Raw genomic sequence first — 22,690 nt, forward strand, 5'->3', positions numbered from 1 at the left:
TTAGTAGAGACAGGGTTTCACTATATTGGCCAGGATGGTCTCGATCTCTGTGTTTTATGTTTGTCTCTTCTTCCAAATATGTCTGAGGATCTTAGGATAATATGTAAATAACAATTGATAGCAAATACATAATGGATTTGGCAAAAATGACTATTTGTAATCTTTATTCCACTTAATGGGATAAATATTTACATAGTGATTTGCACCAGACACTGTTCTGTTTTATGGATATTAACCCATTTCGTTCTCATAACAAGTTTATGAGTTCAATTCATTACATTGTCAATTTTATAGGTGATGAAATGGAGGCACAGAAAGGTTAAGTAATTTGCCCAAGGTCAATGGTGTTTAAATAGAAGGGTCAGAACACAAATCCAGATAGAATAGCTTGAGAGTTTAATTTGACCACTATTCTGTGACTGCCTTCTATGCAAATTGACTGTCAATCCATGTATTAAACAGTACAAAGCTTTTAGATGGAAAAAAAAGGTTCTGTTTTTTCCTCCTTAACTTACTGTTTCATCTTGTGCCACCCATCTCTTGGAACACCCATAACCACTTGGGAGCCCACAGGCCCAACCATAAGTATGATTTGTTCAATATAAGGAAGCCTTGTCTCTGCAAAGAAAATCTGAACTGCTTGTCCCAGCTGCTACTGCTCTTCCTACTGCTTATAGCTACTCCCCTATGTCTATAGAATTTTCTTATAATCATGATTTGTTTAGTTACCTTGGTTTCTTGAACAAATGCCTTGCAGATGTGAATATTTCAAAGGCTGTATTCCTTCAGATAGTTTTATGGGTAGAAACAAACCTCCCTTTTCACATTGAAGACATATTTTGCTTACTCAAAACCCTCCATAATAGGCTGAAAAGCATTTAGCCTGGACAAACAGGTTTGTCATGTAGTGCGAGCACATGTATGGACATCTAAACAGGACAAACAAAACAGCCTTTCATTCATGAAGTGGGACTATTTGGAGTATTGGTCATTTTGTTCTTCATTTCTGATGTATGAACTACAGTTATCTAATGAGTTCCCATTTTGCCAAGTATTTTCCTCAAAGTTATTAGCAGAGATCTCAGGGATCAGAAGGAGTTACTTAAGACATTTACAAATATTTGCCTACTTAAATTTGTTCATTGTTTTGAGTGATTTCCTGTGTTTACTGTTTGATTAATTTGATTTAGAAATTGAGACATAAAAGCTTAGCTTAAATGTTCATTCTGTTTTACTGTTTGTTATCCTACATGCTATGATTTTACTTTCAAGGAAAAAGAACACAGCATTTTAAAATGAGATTTTTTTTTTTTGACATTAACATTTTTGCTTTTGGCTGGCTGTGGTGGCTCATGCCTATAATCCCAGAACTTTGAGAGGCTGAGGTGGGTGAATCACTTGGTCAGGAGATTGAGGACCATCCTGGCCAACATGGTGAAACCTCATCACTACCAAAAATACAAAAATTAGCCAGGCATGGTGGCACATGCCTGTAGTCCCAGCTACTCAGGAGCCTGAGGCAAGGGAATTGCTTGAACCTAGGAAGCAGAGGTTGCAGTGAGCCAGGATTGCACCACTGCACTCCAGCCTGGGCTACAGAACAAGACGTCGTCTAAAAATACACACACACACACACACACACACACACACACACACACACACACACACACAATTCTGGCAGGTATGGTGGTGCACTCCTATAAATCCCAGTACTCTGGGAGGCCAAGGCAAGTGGATTACTTGAGCTTAGGAGTTTGAGACCAGCCTGGGCAACATAGCAAAAACCCATCTCTACAAAAAATGCAAAAATTAGCCAGGGATAGTACCATGCACCTGTAGTACCAGCTACTCAGGAGGCTGAGGTAGGAGGATCACCTGAGACAGGGGAAGTCGAGACTTCAGTAAGCCATGATCACACCACTGCACTCCAGCCTTGGCAGCAGGGAGACATTGTCTCAAAAAAAAAAAAAAAAAAAAAAGAATTGTTTTAAGTCCCCATCCAACCCCAAGATCTATCAGATCCTGCCAACACTAGGCACCAAAACACACTCTGCATAAAACACTCTCTTCATCCTTTATGGACAAAAACTTCTAATGCAGCCAAAGGTATACAAAGCACACAAAACATAAAGAAAATGTGTAGGGCAGATGCATTCTCAGGTGAGCCAAGTGGTGCAATCTTTGGAGTGAGTAATGGAATATGAGTTCCATTACATATATATATAAATAAATATAATTTTTTAATCAAAAATACATTTTTAAAATCAAAACTGATTTTTTTTCTGATCCTCACTAGTGGAATTTTTATTTTTAGTTTGACAAATGACTTTATGTACTTAAATTATATAAAGTAAAAGAGTTCAGAAGGAATAACAAAAGATTCTTAGCATGTGTAAGTCTACCTTTTGTGGTCTTAAATATGAGCATGGGGAAGGATAAACTACGTATTGATTTAATTTTCAATTTAGAATTTACGGTAGTGGGATTTCCAGTAGATTTTCCCAAAATAAATCACAATACTATAACTCAGAGAGACTTTAATAGGAGATTCTGAAAGCTTTTCAAGCAAGGGGGCTTAGTATGGGAACAGCTCTGAAGCTTTGAAGACAAAGCCAGCTCGTTGTTATGCTGTATGAGGAGCTCAACATTATGTTCACTTGGACCTCTAGATGGAACATAATTAGCACACCTCAGTTGATGTTGGTCCAGGATACTGGTTTGTAACCCTCCCACTCTTGTGAAAATCCTTTTAATTGCTCTAAAGAACTCATATTCCATTACTCACTCCAGATTGCACCACTTGGCTCACCTGAGAATGCCTCTGCCCTACACGTTTTATGTTTTGTAGTGCTTTGTATACCTTTGACTGCATTAGAAGTTTCTGTCCATGAAGGATGAAGACAGTGTTTTATGCAGAGTGTATTTTGAAGCCTAGTGTTGGCAGGATCTGATAGAACTTGGGGTTGGATGGGTACTGATAGACAGGGGACTTGGAATAATTCTTTATTTTTTTATTTTATTTTTTTTTTTTAAGACAATGTCTCACTCTGCTGCCAAGGCTGGAGTGCAGTGGTGTGATCATGGCTTACTGAAGCCTTGGCTTCCCCCAGCTCAGGTGATCCTCCTACCTCAGTCTCCTGAGTAGCTGGTACTATAGGTGCATGGCACTATCCCAAGTTAATTTTTGCATTTTTTGTAGAGATGGGTTTTTGCTGTGTTGCCCAGGCTGGTCTCAAACTCCTGAACTCAAGTAATCCACTTGCCTTGGCCTCCCAGAGTGCTGGAATTTACAGGAGTGTGCCACCATGCCTGCCAGAGTAGTTATTTATAGGGAAATTACTCATTTATTCTGTCTGGCAGTGATTGCATATCTGCTTGGATGAGAAATTCACATGTATCAATCAATAATGGCTGGGAGGGTTTTGTGTGTATTTTGAAGCTCCGGTGTTAGGTACATCCTCATTTGGGATTGAGGTTCCTTGCTGAACTGACCCTTTTATCACTATATAATGTTGCTCTTTATCCCTGGTAATATCCCTGGTTCTGCAATCTATTTTGTTTGATATTAATGTAGCTATTCTAGTTTTCTTTTGATTAATGTTCATAAGGCATATCTTCCATCTTTTTACTTTTAACATACATATGTCTTTATATGTAAAGTGGGCTTCAAAAAAAACATAGTTGGATCATGCTTTTTTATCTAATCTGACAATCTATGTCTTTTAACTTAGTGTTTAGTTTTATCATTATATGGTTGGATTAAGATCTACTATTTTGCTGGATTTATATTTGTTACATCCATTCTGTTTTTTCCTCTTTTTTTTTTTCTGCCTTACTTTAGGTTAATTGAATATTTTAATGGTTTAACTACACCATTGGTTTATTGTTTATACCTTAAAAGTGTATTTAGTGGGCTGGGCGCCATAGTTCACACCTGTAATCCCAGCACTTTGGGAGGCTGAGGCAGGCAGATCACTTGAGATCGGGAGTTGACCAGCCTGGCCAACATGGTGAAACCCTGTCTCTACTAAAAATACAAAAAACTTAGCTGGGCATCGTGATGCACACCTGTAATCCCAGCTACTTGGGAGGCTGAGGCATGAGAATCGCTTGAACCTGGGAGACGGAGGTTGCAGTGAGCTGAGATCACGCCATTGCACACCAGCCTGGGCAACAGAGCAAGACTCTGTCTCAAAAAAAAAAAAAAAAAAAAATTGTATTTAGTGGTTGTCTTAGAGTTTATAATATATATCTTTACTCTCAGTCTACCTCTAGGTATTATATTGCTTCACATGTAGTATAAGGACTTTTGAACAATACACTCCCAATTCACTCCTCCCATTCTTTGTGTGATCATTGTTATAATTTTACTTTACATATGCTATTAAACACTTAATATAGCCAGGCACAGTGTCTCATGCCTGTAATCCCAGCACTTTGGGAGGCCGAGGTGGGCAGATCACCTGAGGTTGGGAGTTCAAGACCAGCCTGACGAACATGGAGAAACCCCATTTCTACTGAAAATACCAAAAATTAGCTGGATGTGGTGGCGCATGCCTGTAATTCCAGCTACTCGGGAGGTTGAGGTAGGAGAATTGCTTGAACCCCGGGGGCGGAGGTTGCAGTGAGCCAAGATCGTACCATTACACTTCAGCCTGGGCAACAAGAGTGAAACTGTCTCAAAAACAAAAACAAAAACCAAACAATACATTGCTACTATTTTGTTTTATGCTATCAATGATATTTTAGAGCATTTAAAAGTGAGAAAAATGATTTTTACCTTTATATATACTATTACTAGCACTCTTCATTTCTTTATATAAATGCAGATTTTTGTCTGTTAATATTTTCTTTCTGCCCAAAGGATTTCTTTGAACATTTCTTGTATTGAAGGACTGCTGGTAATACATGATCTCCATTTTTTTTCTGGAAAAGTCTTTCTCCTTTATTTTTGAAATATATATATATATAATAATACATATATATATTCTTTTACTGGGGTGGTAGTTTTTTCTTTCAATACTTTAGAGATGACATTCTATTATCTTCTGGCTTGGATAATTTTGTCAAGAAGTCAGCTGTAATTCTTATTGTCATTCTTCTCTGGTGGTATATTCTCCTACCCTTCAGCCACAGCCTTCAAACTTTTTGGTTTGGTTTTGGTTTTCAGCAGTTTGGGTACAGTTTTGCTTTTTGTGTTTATCCTGCTTGGTGTTTTCTGAGCATCTTGGATATGTGGTTTCGGGTCTTTCATTAACTTTGGAGAGTTCTTGGATGTATTTATCGTGTCCTATTCTATCTTCTCCTGCTAGTATTCCAATTACATGTATGGGACTTAGGTCTTCTATTGTTTTATTTACTCTTTTTTTCCTCTTTGTGTTTTTTAGTTTGGGACATTTCTATTTACCTGTATTCACATTTACTGTTTCTTTCCTTAGCTGTGTGTCAAGTCTATTGATGAGCCTTCTTCATCTGTGTTACCATATTTTAAAATTCTAATATTTCCATTTGACTTTTTAGTTTCCAACAGTCTGATGAAATTTTCCATCTGTTTATGCATCTTGTTCACCTTTTCCACTAAAGTATTTGGCATATTTATCATAACTACTTTAAATTCTCTCTCTGAGAGTTTTAATATCTGGGTCAGATCTGAGTCTGGTTATCTTGATTACTTTGTCTCTTAATAGTTTTATGCTTTTTTTTTCCTTGCTTTTTGTGCCTAATAATTTTGAGTTGAAAGTTGGACACCTTGTTTGAAAAACTATAGACATGGAAGTATTTATGCCTGGAAATGGTCATACCTCTGTTTTGCTAGGCCTTTAGTTTGGTATTGGGTTAGTAGAGTAAAGAATTGAACTATGGGTTTTTACCATTGTTATGGCTACCCTCAGTGCTTACCACATTTGAAATTCTTCTAGTGTTATTTTGTGTTTAGGGAAGGCATTGCATGACTATAGGGGTTTTCTCCATGCTTCTGTCCCACCCTCAGCTTTAGGTGTGAACCTGCACATCAGAGAGGCTTTCTTCTTTTGCTATGCCTCTTCCCCAGAAGTAGACTGTTGTTACTTGATACTTGGCACTTGCTAGCCTGGAGCAGAGGGAGGGCATTCCCTTGTACCAGTTCAGCCTCAGTCTTAGGCAAGTGCTGTGTTCCTAAGTTTCAGGAATGGGACCTTCTTGATGATCCCGCCCCTCCTTAGTAGTAGAAGATCTCTAATAGTGTGGGTCCAGGATAGTTTTGGCTCTTCCCCAAGGGTGAAGGAGTTTCTTTTTCCATTCTCTAGAAGCAGTTGATATCAACTGGTGCTCTTAGGATAAAAGGGTTTGAGGCCTTTCCCCAAGTGGTTGAAGCTTTTATTCAGTAGAGGAAATGGAGAGAGGACAGGTGAGGCTCTGTGTCTTTTCCACAGTGCTTCCCCTTCCCTCCTTGGGCCTCCACCATAAGGGAGGCTTTGTCTGGTCTTGCACCTGCCCCAGTGCTTCCTGTATTTGATGAGATCCGTGGAGAAGAGTCTGCAAGTGGGTATAAATTCTGCTTGTGTATGTGAGTCATAGGGGTTCTATATTCTGTGCTAGCCCACTAGGCTTTTGGCAGTTCATTACATTTTTAGGTGAACTCTTCTCACCACCTTGTATGCGGCCTGGTGTCTGCCCCTGGTAAACAAGAGTTGCATCTCATTTTTCCTTGGAGGATCCTATCTTTCCTTATATTGCAGGATAGTTAGTTGTCCTGCAACCTCAGCTCTTTTTTGGGTTCTGGAAAGGTTAAGATTTTATAAATTATACAGCTTTTCTTTGTTTTAAAGTTAGGAGCAACGCCTTTCAGCTTTCTTCATCTCTGGGAACACTTCAACTTACAGACTTTTCAAGACCTGAGATTTGAGTTTTGCTGTTTCATTTGGGTGCAGTTAAATACTGATTCTCAAATGAACTAGCATTAAAAGCATAACTTATATCCTTGCAGAAACTTGGGGACTGTGGCAGCCGTGGAGCCAGTGTAGTACCACATGTGGGGATGGTATCAGAGAGCGTCGCCGAGTGTGTCTCACTTCCTTCCCCTCCAGACCTGGCTGCCCTGGAATGTCCTTGGAGACCTCCCTGTGTTCCCTGGAGGAGTGTGCTGGTAGGTATTCTTGCTTCCTTCGGGAGTCTCTCCTCAGAGCCTTCATCAGAAGGAATATTGAATCCAGGCCTGCCTGAGAGTTACCAGTGTGAGATCAGGAGTAGACTCATTAATGCTCTGTGATTGCTGTTGGTTGTACTAACCCTGTATTTGTTAGTGTATCTAAGACTGGGAATAGCTGGGAGAGTAGCTTACCAGTGAGATAATGGGATTTACCACTGTAGAAGATAAGGAAATGATAAGGAAATATTAAGTATTCAGACATATTAAATAATTTCTAAAAATGCAAAAAATGGGGAAGGGATCATTTCTTCATAAGATTTTTGGTTTTTTCTCCCTCTGTTTCTCTCCACCAAAACTGTGGAAAAACAGTTTTCCTTTTCTCCCTGCCAACCCAGAAAAGCCAGGGGACCACATAGAGCATTATTTGTCAAAATGGGGCAAGACTCCCTGTCCTATCCCCTGAGTGGCCTAAGTTATTCCTTACTGCCCCTACCCAGAGGGATTTTTTTATTTTATTTTATTTTTTTGAGATGGAGTCTCGCTTTGTTACTCAGGCTGGAGTGCAGTGGTGCGAAAGCTGCTCACTGCAAGCTCTGCCTCCTGGGTTCACGCCATTCTCCTACATCAGCCTCCCAAGTAGCTGGGACTACAGGTGCCCACCACCACGCCCAGCTAATTTTTTTGTATGTTTAGTAGAGACGGGGTTTCACCATGTTAGCCAGGATGGTCTTGGTCTCCTGACCTCGTGATCTGCCCACCTCTGCCTCCCAAAGAGCTGGCTGGGATTACAGGCGTGAGCCACTGCGCCCAGCCCCAGAGGGACATTTCTTCCTGCTGTCATCCGGGGACTGGCCTTTCCTGCATCTTCTAAGTGTCTTCAAGGTACATACTAGTAGCTGGTCATTGAGTGTTTGATGTAAATAGTCTATAGATATGTTGCTCATATGGCTTTAGGTTTGCCCCAACTTATGGAGCTAAATCCTTTTCATTTACCACGAGTTACATACTGAATAGACCTTGCTTTTTCCACATACCATCCCGCCCTCTGACAGACAATCCACATTTACTTGGCCAGCCTCTGCTCTGCTCCGCTCCTGACTCTTAGATAAAGTCTTTGTGTCAAGGACTTTATCTTGTCCTTCGTGTACTCTCCAATTCCAGGTTAAAAGACCATCTTAGTTCCTTGTTTCTTTGGGATATAGAGGAGTTATGTGCTTTTCTGTGTTTGGATCTCTGAGTACCTTTTAGCCCAAACCACAGGCACCTGGCAACATCTCAGCCAGCGAACCCACCTATGGCCTTAGAAAATCCTTCTTGCTGTATCATTTTTCCAGCCAGTATCATAGGCCTTGTTCCCTTCATTCCAGCATTTTTAGGACATTATTCTTTCTCCTAATTTTTTTTTTTTTTTCTTATTGTAGCTTCCGCTTCTCCTAGCCCTCCATCTGCCTGTCTTTCACGGGCCCTACCCTGAATCCATTATTTCTTCAGTGATACACTGTTTTCTAAGGCTCTCTTCTCTGTCTGCTCTTTTCTTTATAAGTCTTCTTCACTTTCCACAGCATCTTCCTTGTGTATAGCTTCCCTCAAATACACCTTATCCTCTCAATTCTGGGATGGGGTCATGTGTTCAGACATTTCATATCTGAGTTCCATAACACTCAGATGAATTTAAACTCAGTGGCCACTGGTGACTACTATTCTTTTATATGTGACAATATTTATTTATTGTTATTACCATTAATTCGTTATGTGACAACACTTAAAATACATTATCTCACTTAAGGCTCACAGTAATTCCACAAGGTAGGTATCATTGTGCTGGGCTCAGATCTCTTGAGAGCTTACTGTCTGCCAGGCATTTTTCTAAGGACCTTGCACACATAAAGTAGGCATATTCTTATCTCCATAGTGCAGATGTGGGATAGAGAGGATGGGTGGCCTGTCCAAGATCATTAAGCTAGAAAGTGGGGGCATTGAATTTGACTCCTTGCTAAGCTACCTATCTTGAATACCTTGCCTTTATATACAGGCCAATCTGGCTTTCTAGAAGAAGCATCAACAACCTGGAATTAACAATCATTTTTCCAAAATGTGATGTGATATTATGTCATATTCTGGCATCTTAATAATTCTTTTTTTGTTGTTGTTTTTTACACGGAGTTTCGCTCTTGTTGCCCAGGCTGGGGTGCAGTGGCGCAATCACGGCTCACCACAACCTCTGCCTCCCGGGTTCAAGCGATTCTCCCACCTCAGCCTCTGGCATGTGCCACCACGCCCGGTTAATTTTTGTATTTTCAGTAGAGATGGGGTTTCTCCCATGTTGATCAGGCTGGTCTCGAACTCCCGACCTCAGGTGATCCACCTGCCTCAGCCTCCCAAAGTGCTGAGATTACAGGCATGAGCCACTACGCCCAACGGGCATCTTAATTCTTTAATACTGAGTAGGAACTGGAAACTTGTGCATTATAAGTTAGCAAGAAGGCTAAGTCCTACAGACTCGCCTGCCTCTACTATAAGTGGTCCTCAGATATTGCTTACGTGGATAAAAATGATCATGTCTTCCAAGTGTTCTCTTTGTCCTAGTCAACCTATTTTCAATCTTTGGAAATGTAAAGATACATTCACAGGCTGCATAGCATCAACAAATCACCTTTACTTCAGGTGAAAGAGGAAAAGCTAGGGATAGAGATGGGCGAGGCCAGCAGCTTTTGGGCTTTTCTCTAGCTGTGATTTTAAAGGAAGCCAGCCAGAGTAAAAAGATAAGAGTTGAGTGAAGAGGTTCATGGTGTGTAATAGCAGTGCTGCTACCCACTGTCATGAGCAGCCACTGCAGGTGAAGAAAGTGATACATCAGGGAACAAGTCTTTCATCATTCAACTGTTTTCACTTATTTAGGAGTTCAGAAGTTGGTTTGGCTTTAAAAGAATGTTCTTATGCCAAGGTCTGAATGACCTTCAATAATGAAGGAATGAATCAATCAGTTAAACTAGTGTTTATTGAGCACTATGCAAGTTACTGTGACTGTGGTTGGGAATATATTGATAAGATATGACTGTCTTGAAGGGGCTTATAGTAGCTCAAAAGGCACATAAACAGGCTTAATACTCAGTACAATATTAAGGGCCTGCAATGAAAAATGTACCCATAGCTTGCTATAGAAGCTTTCAGTAGTGATAATCCAAGCCCAAAACATCTCCAGTCTTGGAGGAGGTGATCCTTTTTTTTTTTTTTGAAGCAGAGTCTCGCTCTGTTGCCCAGGCTGGAGTGCAGTGGCACGATCTCAACTCACTGCAACCTCTGCCTCCTGGGTTCAAGCGATTCTACTGCCTCTGCCTCCCAAATAGCTGGGACTACAGGTGCGCACCACCACACCTGGCTAATTTTTTGTATTTTTAGTAGAGATGAGGCTTCACCATGTTAGCCAGGCTGGTCTCGAACTCCTGGGCTCAAGTGATCCACCCACTCTGGCCTCCCTAAGTGCTGGGATTACAGGCATAAGCCACCACACCCAGCCAAGGAGGTGATATTTGAGCTGAAGTTTGGAAGCTGAGGTGTCCCCCAGGTGAAGGAGGTGAAAATGGGAGTTTTAGCAAAGGGAGCAATGAATGAAGGCATGGAAGATGGCACATTAAGAGACCTGGAAAACTGAAAGTAGTTTAGTGTGGCTGAATGATAGTGTGCCAGGAAGGGGTGGGAGACATGAGGCCAGCCAAGCAAACCGGATTCGTATCCTGAGGGGCCTTGAAGGTTGGGACCTGTGTTTTCGTGGTATCTCTATCTGGCTATAGCAAGGAGTATAAATCAGAAGGTTAGGCATGGCAGCCGATGTACCTGTTAAGAAAAATTTTTCAGGAACCTATTTGCAAAATGAAGTGCCAGCAATGGTGATGGAGGGAGAGGAGAATTCAGACTCTGTATGTGGCAAATGATGGAGAGGGAGCATGAAGGATAAAACCCAGGATTTTAGTACTGGTAACTGTGTGAACTGTGATTCCATTCCTTTAAGATCAGATATATCAGAGGAAGCACAAGTTGTAGGGGAAGATGGTGAGTCTTGGGCGTTCTGAGATGGAGGTGGTAGGACAGCCAATGGAGACAGTAGAGCTAGTGGAGTCAGGAATGGACTGTAGCCCTCCTTGGATCTAAAATTCATGCTCTTCTCTCTAAATTACATAAGTGAATGTTCTCATTGAAACCAAAAGGGAGAGAGAGAGAGTTGCAAGAGCTATATAACGGTAGCCAATGCTGCAGAACGAACTCCTTTGAATTTGACTATTGGGAGGTCATTCATAACCTTGGTGGGAGCTGTTTAATTGGGATCTTGGGGATAGGTTGCAGGAGGCAGAGGTGATGTAGGAGCAGTAAGCAAATGCGGACCCCTCTTTTCAGTAAGCATGGCTGAGAAGACAAGGAACAAGGTATGTCTGAGAGTGTGAGAAGGTTGGAGAAGGGTCTTTCTAAGGGGTGAAGAGCTTGAGTATGTTTGTGTGCTGAGGAAGAGGAGCTACATAGAAGAGCAGCTGGAGATAATTGCTGCAGAGGGATGATGCCCCTGGATGAAGGAGGCCTAAAGAGCATTTGCTTGTGGCCTCACCTTTTATAGGAGGATAGTTCTCCCACTGATTATGTAGAAAAAAGGTAAATAGAGGTGTGGCTGCTAGTAAGTTTATGGGGCAGAGGAGGATCACAGAAGAAGCTGGGCATGTACTTGCCTGATGGCTTCTATTTTGTGTGTGTGTGACCTATTAAGAGTGTTAAGGAAGTGGATTGGATAGGGGGCTTAAGCAAGTGGTGACATTGGAAGCAGGTGTTGTAGGGGACCCATGGAAGGATTTGTGGGCAGCTGAGGTTGGGTGCTGTGACTGTGTGGGGGCACTGACCTACATGGTTGTGTTATTTTCTCTACCAGTGCAGCAGCTAGGAATTCATGTGTCTGAGATTCACATGTCTAGGGTCAGACTTCCGCTGCAGAGCAGGGGAAGGGGTATAGCTCAGTATTAGAGGTCAAGAGAGTTGAGGCTGTTGGAAGGAAAATGGTTTCAGTAATGGATCATGGTTGTAATTTGGTTAGGGGGAGAAGTGAGGTTAGGAAGTGTCTGGCAGATGGGAGAAAATGGAGGGCTGGAGAATCTGAAGTTTTAATGTAGTAATAGTGAGTGAGTGAAAGTAGTGAACACAGCTAGAGAGCGGGTTGAGCAGTTTAAGATTTTAGAAGAGGAGCCGACGGTGGGAAGTTACTATATGTTGGATGGACCTGAAGGCACCTGGATGGTCCTAGCTCTGGCATAGTGAGGGAGACTGGGACCCAGGTGCTAGAGTGACTGATGGCTAGCAGGAGGTTGGAAGATGGTGGTGTTGAGAGAGGAGTAGAATGGTGGTTGGCAAGGATGGCACGGGCATCAAAGGAATGGAAGTTTTCTATGGAGGTAAAAGAGCGCAGGTTGGAAACAGCAATAGGAATGAGCTTGGGGAGCACACTCTGCTTCTGGCCCTGTTTACTTATAAAGAAAGTATGTGTAATCCCAGCACTTTGGGAGGCTGAGGTGGGCGGATCATGAGGTCAGGAGATCAAGACCATCCTGGCTAACATGGTGAAACCCCATCTCTACAAAAAACACAAAAAAATTAGCCGGCCGTGGTGGCAGGCGCCTATATTCCCAGCTACTTGGGAGGCTGAGGCAGGAGAATGGCGTGAACCCGGGAGGCGGAGCTTGCAGTGAGCCGAGATCGCACCACTGCACTCCAGCCTGGGTGGCAGAGTGAGACTCCATCTCAAAAAAAAAAAAAAAAAAAGAAAGAAAGAAAGTATGTGTGACAGTTTCCACTGAGAGGGTTGGGGGAAACCATGCCCTGCAGGGTAGCCTGGTTTCAGTTGGGACAAGGAGGTGAAGGCGGTTTTGTGGAGCAGTTAGGGATGTTGAGGAATTTGTAATCCCTTAGGGGACAGTACAAAGAGTGGGCAGTGGGAGGACGGGTGGAGAAGATGAAGCACAGAGCTGGTGGTGGTGATACAACCATGGGAAAAAGGCCATAGGACCGGTGACCAAAGGGGAAAGAGTGGGGAGGTCAGATGGCATTAGCTGGTCTCAGGTTTCCAGGTGTTTCAGTGGCAGCACAGGTGGAGGCTCCAGGTGGTGCCTGCATTTTGATGAAACATTTTGATGACTGTGTGACAAACCAGTTTGACCAGAGAAAAAGAAGAAAAGTACCCCTCACAATGGAAGGTAGGAAGGGGAGTGGATAGTTGAAAATAGAAGAGTGAGAATGCAGAGGATTTAACACTTTGGAAAGACAGTTTCTGGATAATAGAAGGAGGAAATGAGTTGTATTATATATTGCCAAGTCTTACTTTAATCAGTTAATTTCCCTTAAGATATGCATATGTAGGTACCTAAATGTGGCCTACCTAAATCATTTTGCATTTCACATTTTATACTTGGTATTTTCCGATGTGCCTCTCAGAGGTACATTTAACAATAGGTACCACATTTACATTATCCTAAGTGAACACTGATTTTTACCTTGAAAATTTCTGGTCGGGCGTGGTGGCTCACACCTGTAATCCCAGCACTTTGGGAGGCCGAAGTGGGTGGATCATGAGGTCTGGAGTTGGAGACCATCCTGGCCAACATGGTGAAACCCTGTCTCTACTGAAAACAAAAACATGAGCCGGGAGTGGTGGCACGCACCTGTAGTTCCAGCTACTCGGGAGGTTTGAGGCAGGAGAGGCAGGCTGAGGGAGGCTTGAACCGCAGAGATGGAGGTTGTTTCAGTGAGCCAAGATCATGCCACTGTGCTCCATCCTGGGCGACAGAGTGAGACTCTGTCTCACAAAAAAAAAAAAAAAAAAAAAAAAAGAGGCCAATTCCAGCAGGAGCTGGTGAGCATGGGAGTCACCTCGCTTCGTTCGCTCTCTGTTTTTGCAGTGTTTCCCCTTTGGTGATCTTGTTTGGCTTCAGTTGCCAGCAGAAATCCATATGTAAGACCAGCAATCCCAGCCCTTGTTTATTTTCCGTCACTCCTTAACTGCTAGATAATTAGAGTGAGTGACTCAGAGACCTTAAAACCGTGCAGAGCAAACAATACTAGAAAATATGTATTTGGGCCGAGCGCAGTGGCTCACACCTGTAATCCCAGCACTTTGGGAGGCTGAGACAGGTGGATCACAAGTCAGGAGTTTGACACCAGCCTGACCAATATGGTGAAACCCCAGCTCTACTAAAAATACAAAAAATTAGCCAGGCTTGGTGGCGTGTGCCTGTAATCCCAGCTACTTGGGAGGCTGAGGCAGAATTGTTTGAGCCTGGGAAGCGGAGGTTGCAATGAGCTGAGATCACACCACTGCACTCCAGCCTGGGCAACAGAACAAGACTCTGTCTCAAAAAAAAAAAAAAAAAAAAAAAAGAAAAGAAAAAGAAAAAGTAAAAATACATCTGTTCCTTTGTGGGTTTTTTTTGTTTGTTTGTTATTGTTGTTGTTTGTTTGTCTGTTTTGCAGCTTTCCAGCCATCCAGCCCATCTCCTCTTCAGCCCCAGGGTCCAGTGAAGTCCAACAACATCGTGACTATCACTGGTATATCCTTGTGCTTGTTCATCATCATTGCCACCGTGCTCATCACTCTGTGGAGGAGGTTCGGCCGCCCCCCCAAGTGCAGCACCCCTGCTCGACACAACTCCATCCACTCCCCCGGCTTCCGGAAGAACTCGGACGAGGAGAATATCTGTGAGCTGAGCGAGCAGCGTGGGAGCTTCTCAGATGGGGGAGACGGGCCCACGGGGAGTCCAGGGGACATGGGCATCCCTCTGACCTACAGACGGAGCGGGCCAGTGCCTCCCGAGGACGATGTCTCTGGCAGCGAGAGCTTCCAGTCCAACGCCCAGAAGATAATCCCACCTCTGTTCAGCTACCGCCTTGCCCAGCAGCAATTAAAGGAGATGAAAAAGAAAGGTCTGACGGAAACCACCAAAGTGTATCACGTGTCTCAGAGTCCCCTGACAGACACTGCCATTGATGCGGCTGCCAGCTCTCCCTTAGATTTGGAAAGCCCGGAAGAAGCTGCAGCAAACAAGTTCCGGATCAAATCCCCATTTCCGGAGCAGCCTGCCGTCAGCGCCGGGGAAAGGCCTCCCTCCAGACTGGATTTAAGTGTAACTCAGGCCGGTTGTGCCATAAGCCCCAGCCAGACTCTGATTCGCAAGTCACAGGCAAGGTACGTGGGCAGCAGAGGGGGCCCATCTGAGAGGAGCCATGCCAGGAATGCCCATTTCAGGAGGACAGCGAGTTTCCATGAAGCCAGGCAGGCCCGGCCGTTCCGAGAGAGGAGCATGTCCACTCTGACTCCACGGCAGGCCCCTGCCTACAGCTCTAGGACACGGACAGGGGAGCAGGTAGAGGACAAATTTAGGCCTCAGAGTCGAGGTGCCCACCTGTTTCCTGAAAAACTGGAGCATTTCCAGGGCGCAAGTGGAACCTGTGGTCCATTAAATCCTCTCCCTAAATCCTACACTTTGGGGCAGCCCTTGAGGAAACCAGACCCTGGGGATCGCCAGGCAGGATTAGTGGCAGGAATTGAGAGAACAGAGCCCCACAGAGCTCGTAGGGGACCGTCCCCCAGTCACAAGAGTGTCTCAAGGAAGCAGTCTTCTCCCACATCCCCCAAAGATAGCTACCAGAGGGTCAGTCCTCTGAGCCCTTCTCAGTGTAGAAAAGACAAGTGTCAAAGCTTCCCCACTCACCCTGAATTTGCCTTCTATGACAATACATCATTTGGCCTCACTGAGGCTGAGCAGAGGATGCTGGACCTCCCAGGATATTTTGGGTCAAATGAAGAGGATGAAACCACAAGTACACTTAGCGTGGAGAAGCTGGTGATCTAGACTGAGAATCAGCCTGAGCTTTACACAGCTGGGGTCTGCTACTCGTGTTTTGTAGACTTTTGTGTAACTATTTGTACCATGGGACAGAATGTGAGGAGGAAATAACACACACAGAGGAGAATGTGTGTGTATGCATGTGTTTGAATTCACAAGGAAGAAATTATTTATCTTGAGCTTTTTCCTTTATTATTCAATTTCTATGGATTTATTACTAATAATCATAATAAAATATAAACAATTTTATTGGGGGGGTTGGTCTGTCATGTGGCTATGAAAAATAAGATGTGACTTTTGAGTAGAACATGGTCTGAACATTGCATTGGCAGTTTCCATCCTGAAGCAGAAATCTGGAACCTCAGCTAAAAAGGGATGGAGCAAAGTTAACTTGGTGTCATAACTCTGAATTGCAATTTATTAAGTTATAAATACATTAAGAATTTGACTCCTACAATGGTAGCATCAAACAGGTTTCATATTTGTCTGATTAAGTTAGTTACGACCATTAGACTGCTGAGCTACTTAGAAATGGTGATACCGCAGATATTCAAGAAGAACTCTCAGAGTCCAGGTGACTTCACAAAATTATATGAATTAATTCTGCTTTAAAGAGATAACGTAAGAAGCTGGTGGTTCAGGTAGTGAGTCAAATGAAGACCTATCTGTTCTGAGCAAATAAATAGTAAACATTTTGGAAAGGAAAGTATTGTCTTCTGAGGAAATGGGCAGTAGGTACTGACCATGCCACTACCTGGGAACAGGATGGTGATTACGTGTTCCTGGACCAAACTGGCAGCAGAGACCTCAGCAGGGGAACTGGTGCATCTATGTTGTTCTTAAACATAACTTTATCATGTTGTTCAGAAAATGTGTTAATTAACTTTAGGTATATATAAAGCAGGTAGAACAGTGTACAATTTTTTACAGTTTACAATTTTTTACAGTTTAAGTTTTTTTTTTTTTTTTTTGAGATGGAGTCTTGCTCTGTTGCCCAGGCTGGAATACAGTGGCACGATCTCAGCCCACTGCAACCTCTGCCTCCTGGGTTCAAGTGATTCTTCTGCCTCAGCCTTCCGAGTAGCTGGGACTACAGGTGTGTACCAACAGGCCTGGCTAATTTTTGTATTTTTAGTAGATATGGGGTTTCACCATATTGGTCAGGCTGGTCTGGAACTCCAGACCTCGTGATCTGCCCGCCTCGGCCTCCCAAAGTGCTGGGATTACAGGTGTAAGCCATCACGCCCAGTCAAGCTTTTAAAATTAGTATAATGAGTTAAAGAAGGAAATAAGCCTTTTTAGACATTTAGAATCCCTTTTGCTTGTGTTTTCAATCTTCTACACTTTACAAACAATACTTTTTTTTTTTGAGACATAGTCTAGCTCTGTTGCCCAGGCTGGAGTGTGGTGGCATGATAGCTCACTGCAACCTCCACTTCCTGGGTTCAAGTGATTCTCCTGCCTCAGCCTCCCAAGTAGCTGGGATTACATGTGCCTGCCGCCAGGCCCAGGTAATTTTTGCATTTTTAGTAGAGATAGGGTTTCACTGTGTTGGCCAGGCTGGTCTCGAACTCCTGACCTAGGGATCCGCCTGCCTCAGCCTCCCAGAGTGCTGGGATTACAAGCATGAACCACTGCATCTGGCCTTAGACAAGACATTTGAGGTTCAGGGAGAATAACAGGATTGGCTAGGACATGCATGGATACATTATTCTAAATATCATGCTCTTTCCACTCTACCACCACAAACTTTACAAGCTTTTTTTTTTTTTTGAGACAGGGTCTCACTCTGTCACTCAGGCTGGAGTACAGTGGCGCAATCTTGGCTCAATGCAACCTCCGCCTTCTGGGTTCAAGCAATTCTCGTGCCTCAGCCCCCTGAGTAGCTGAAATTACAGGCATCTGCCACCACAGCCGACTGATTTTTGTATTTTTGGTAGAGACAGTGTTTCACCATGTTGGCCAGGCTGGTCTTGAGCTCGTGACCTCAAGTGATTTGCCTGCCTTGGCCTCCCAAAGTGCTGGGGTTACAGGCATTAGCCGCAACGCCCAGTCTACAAGTCTTCTGTAATAGCAGAAACATCAGGAGAAAGCTGGCCCTTTTTGTTTGTAAGAGGGTATGAAGAGACACCTCTCTTAGTTTTTCCCAATGGAAAGAAGCTTTCTACTGTTTGATGAAATGTTAGGACTGGTCTGGCAACTTGCTTTGTTTGGCAGTAAGAGCCTAACAAAAGAATCTGAAGGTTTTGTTCCTTTATTAGAAGTCTGTCATTAGTTTTAGTTACCACATGGGCAGTCTGCAATCTCATGTACTCCTTTCAACTCTTGACCCTAATGACTTATCTGTATCCCTTGAGTAGCTGCACTTTCCTTCTTTTTCATGGTGACCTCTCTAACTGCCACACCCATCCTGCCTTTTAGATTGTTTTTTCTTCCTTTTAGAGTTTATCAGGATGTCAGCCTGCCAGTGATGTTTCAGGGACCATTGGAGAGAGTGAAATTAGATGGGAAAAACATCACAAAAGCAAATACTGCAATTTAAAATTTTTTTCTCATATTTGTTGCATTGCCACTTCATTTGTGTTGTTTTAATTGAAAATCAAAATATAGCTCCTTTTGACAATGTTTTAATATTAATTACCTTTTAGGAATAGGAGGGGTAGATTACTCAGCTCTCTGACAGCTGGTATTTGCTAATGCCAGGAAGAGGAAATCAGACTTTTTAATCTTCATTTTCTTTGTTTATCATACTAGAAAGTTTTGTTTTCTTTCCAAGTTCACAGGCCTGCATGCCAAGCTTTGAGGACAAAGGGTACATGCTTGCTTGTTTTTGATTTCACAGTGATGTGCCCTACAAAGTCAGACCATAACATATGGGAAAGGTGGAAAGTCAAGGAAAACACTATGAACAGAAAGCTTTTCTGTTAAATTATGTTCTTCTCCATTATAATCACACATCTAAATTAATACCGCAGTGAGCTGACACCAGCATCTAACATTTTCTCTATCTACCTAGCCCAGTTTGCTGGAGCTCTAAGAATAAAATCTTTATATATCAAAGTTAAGCTAATTTGATCTCTGCCTCTGAGAAAAAGGAAGATGCCTCAAGCATTGTCTTTGGTGGACATGTGGGAAACTTCATTAGAAATAATCTAATCTTAGCCAGCACTTTGGGAGGCCAAGGCGGGCAGATCACGAGGTCAGGAGATCAAGACCATCCTGGCTAACACAGTGAAACTCCGTCTCTACTGAAAAAATACAAAAAATCAGCTGGGCATGCTGGTGGGCACCTGTAGTCCCAGCTACTTGGGAGGCTGAGGCAGAAGAATGGCGTGAACCCAGGAGGCAGAACTTGCAGTGAGCCGAGATCGTGCCACTGCATTCCAGCCTGGGCGACAGAGTGAGACTCTGTTTCAAAAATATATATAATAATAATAATTTAATATTGTGTCCCTAGGTCCTGTCCCTAGTGGCTGCCATAGAGTAGGAACTCAATAAAATTTGTTAAATAAGTGACCAGCTATTCAAAAGATTTCCAGAAATAGAGGAACACAAACTTCTACAAGAAACAAAAGGCTTGCTGGCATTAGATTGATTATCAGCTGCACTAAAAATGGTGGAATAATAGCTTGGAAGTTGAGGGAGAAAATGATTTTCATCTTGAGAAACTTCCACCCAGTCAAATTATGTGCGAGGGCAAAATAGAGACATTGTTACACATGCAAAGACTCAGAAAGCTTACCTGCCAGACAACTTTTCTTGAGGAGTTATTAGAGCATATACTCCATCAGTAAAACAGCAAAGTACCACGAGAAAGCCATGGGATTCAGGCAGCAGCAGATGTGACCTAGAATGTCAGTTTTGTGGGTGACTAAGCCACCAGTTCATATCTGAGCAAGAATGGGGGATCCAGGAAACAAAGGTATTTCATGGAACATACAGTTGAAAGAACTTGAAGATATACTTTGGGCAAAGAAAATGAAAATAAGAAAAGCACCTAGAAATTTTATTTTCTGAAAGACTCTACAAGAAAATCGTAATACAAATATGAATTAAGTTTAACTGAGTCATTGATGGGCTTTGAAAAGAAAAATATTCCAAGAAAATAGAATCAGTAAGATGGCACAGATTTCTTTCAACAACAACAAAGTACTAGGCAAAGCAACAGCAACAACAAAGTAACCATGATTTTGAGAAACTGAGCAGCACAGAGTTGAGACATTGTGATTACACAGAGGCAAATCAATCACAGCATACTACTTGGCTCTGCTGTGGACCAACATTTTCATAATGCTGCTTACTGGTTATTGTCTATTAGAACCAACTTATAGAAGACTTAGGCCAGGCGCAGTGGCTCACGCCTGTAATCTCAGCACATTGGGAGGCCAATGAGGGAGGATCACAAGGTCAAGAGATTGCGACCATCCTGGCCAACATGGTGAAACTCTGTCTTTATTAAAAATACAAAAATTAGCTGGGTGTGGTGGCACGTGCCTGTAGACCCAGCTACTTGGGAGGCTTGAGGCAGAAGAATCACTTGAATCTGGGAGGCGGAGGTTGCAATGAGCTGAGATCATGCCACTGCACTCCAGCGTGCCAAGAGTGAGACTCTGTCTCAAAAAAAAAAAAAAAAAAAAAGAAAAGAAAAGAAAGAAAAAGAAAACGAATTATAGTTACTGAAGGGAATATAAATGTTATCAGTCATGGATATCTAGGAGAGTACAACTTCGAAAAGTTTGGAGGTAGAGGGGTTTAAGGCTGCAGTGAGCTATGATTGCACCAGAGGTAATCCAGCCTGGGCAACAGAGGGAGGCCTCATTTCTGAAAAATAAGAAGTTTGGAGGTAGAAGCAGAGGTGGGGAGTTCAAGAGAAATAGGAGTTCACATCTCCTCCTATCACGAAATGGAGAGCCAAGAGGCACCATCTGTATTTAACAGAACTCAAAACAAAAGTTTAAGGATATTGAAGTTACTAAAGTGAACAATAGGACTAAAAATTGTAACTATCATATGCACCTTGTGTTTTAGGGAGGTGAATTAAGCTGACTTTTTAATCAGTCCTTGCAAGAGTCAATAATGTCACAAAATAGCAGCTTAATCCTATTCATACAGTTGAAGATCATCAGGAGAATTTAAAACCACAAAGGTCAAAGTGGTTGCCCTTTGGAAGTGGGACTGAGGCTGTGGAGATAAAAAGCAAGGAACAATTGCTTTTTGTTGTAGGGCTTCCTCTACTCTTAACCTTTTTTTCTCTTTTTTTTTTTTTTACGTTGACAAAACAAAAACCAAACATAGCAATCCTGGTGAGGGTCAGAGATCATCTATTTTAATGCCTGGAAATATATTCGGTGAGTCACATTGTGGCTATTAGGGGGAGGATTTGCTCCTAGTGTTGTTGGATCTCCAACCTCCCCCACACCATTGTTTCCCTTTCTTGGGGATTTAGATGGTTCATGCCCACAGCTGCCCTGCCCTGCTGATGGTTCTCTGGTCATTCCAGCTGTGGCAGTCTCTCACTGCCTGCCTCTTCTCAGGATGCCACCTCTGCTGCCAGTGTGGGTGGGTGTGGTGCCCCCCGATCCTGCTGCTACTGCTGTTGCCAGTTTCTCCCTCAACTGTTGCCAAAATACATCACATGTCTTTTTATTATTATAAATTGATTGATAAAAGTTCAAATGTTTGAACTTAAAAGTTTACTATTTAGCTCATAATTGTATAATTACTTGTAATTAAAATTTTGCTTTTTCTGAGTTCTATACCACAGAACCCCTTTAAAAATAATTTTTCCTTAAAAATAAATTAATATATGCTCATTATAGAACATTTGAAAAACAAAATTTCTCCATTCCTGTTCATCAGGTTTGTGTACAAAAGGAAATTTCATTTGGTCAATATTAAATTAGATGGCTATATAGGCTGGGCACAGTGGTTGATGCCTATAATCCCAGCACGTTGGGAGGCCAAGGCGGGTGCATCACCTGAGGTCAGGAGTTCAAGAGCAGCATGGCCAACATGGTGAAATCCTGTCTCTACTAAAAATACAATTAGCCGGGTATGGGGAGGCTGAGCTTGTAGTGAGCCAAGATCGCACCACTGCACTCCAGCCTGGGCGACAGAGCAAGACTCTGTCTCAAAACAAAACAAAACAAAACAAAAAATTGGCCAGGTGTGGTGGTGCATGCCTGCAGTCTGAGCTGCAGTCTGACCTGGGAGGCAGAGGTTGCAGTGAGCTGAGATCGCGCCATTGCACTCCAGCCTGGGCAACAAGAGCAAAACTCCATCTCAAAAAAAAAAAAAAAAAAAAAAAGAAACAAAATCCCATTCATCTAAGCCAACATCATCATCATATTTTTGAATTTATTGGAGAATTTTGCCATTTAGACCAAAACCCTTTGGAGTATAATAATCAGCTCCAGAACAACATTCTGTTGAATAATAGATAATATCTTTGTTTTCTGACTGCTCTTTAATCTTGTTTTGGTCACCCACTAGTATGTAAGATCCATAGCAAAACTGAATTCAAGGTATGATTTCAAACCTTCCTCTGCTCTTCATGAGCATCTTTTAACTTCTTGTGGTTCTGAACACTTGTGGTTCTGAACACCAGTAAAAGTTACAATCAGGAAAGCTGATTCTCTAATAGAATAGAATCAGAGTTTATTTCTGCTCAGTTGAAGTTTTTCCTTTTGAT

General features: G+C 42.5%; 1 protein-coding gene across 3 annotated transcripts in view; it reads left to right on the forward strand.

The window, feature by feature from the left end:
* The window catches only part of THSD1 (thrombospondin type 1 domain containing 1), a 29,638-nt gene extending 13,395 nt beyond the window's left edge, over nt 1-16,243 (forward strand). For 2 of the 3 annotated variants that reach the window (XM_023194026.2, XM_023194027.1), the window contains 2 exons: nt 6,965-7,123; nt 14,627-16,243. In XM_023194026.2, the coding sequence (XP_023049794.1) occupies nt 6,965-7,123; nt 14,627-16,005 (1,538 nt within the window). In that variant the 3' untranslated portion in view covers nt 16,006-16,243. The remainder of the gene's footprint in view (nt 1-6,964; nt 7,124-14,626) is intronic. The other variant, XM_023194028.2, reaches the window with a different exon arrangement.
* The last annotated feature ends 6,447 nt before the right edge of the window (nt 16,244-22,690 follow it).

This window comes from Piliocolobus tephrosceles, chromosome X (assembly GCF_002776525.5).
Source record: "Piliocolobus tephrosceles isolate RC106 chromosome X, ASM277652v3, whole genome shotgun sequence".
In the NCBI taxonomy this organism is placed as follows: Eukaryota; Metazoa; Chordata; class Mammalia; order Primates; family Cercopithecidae; genus Piliocolobus; species Piliocolobus tephrosceles.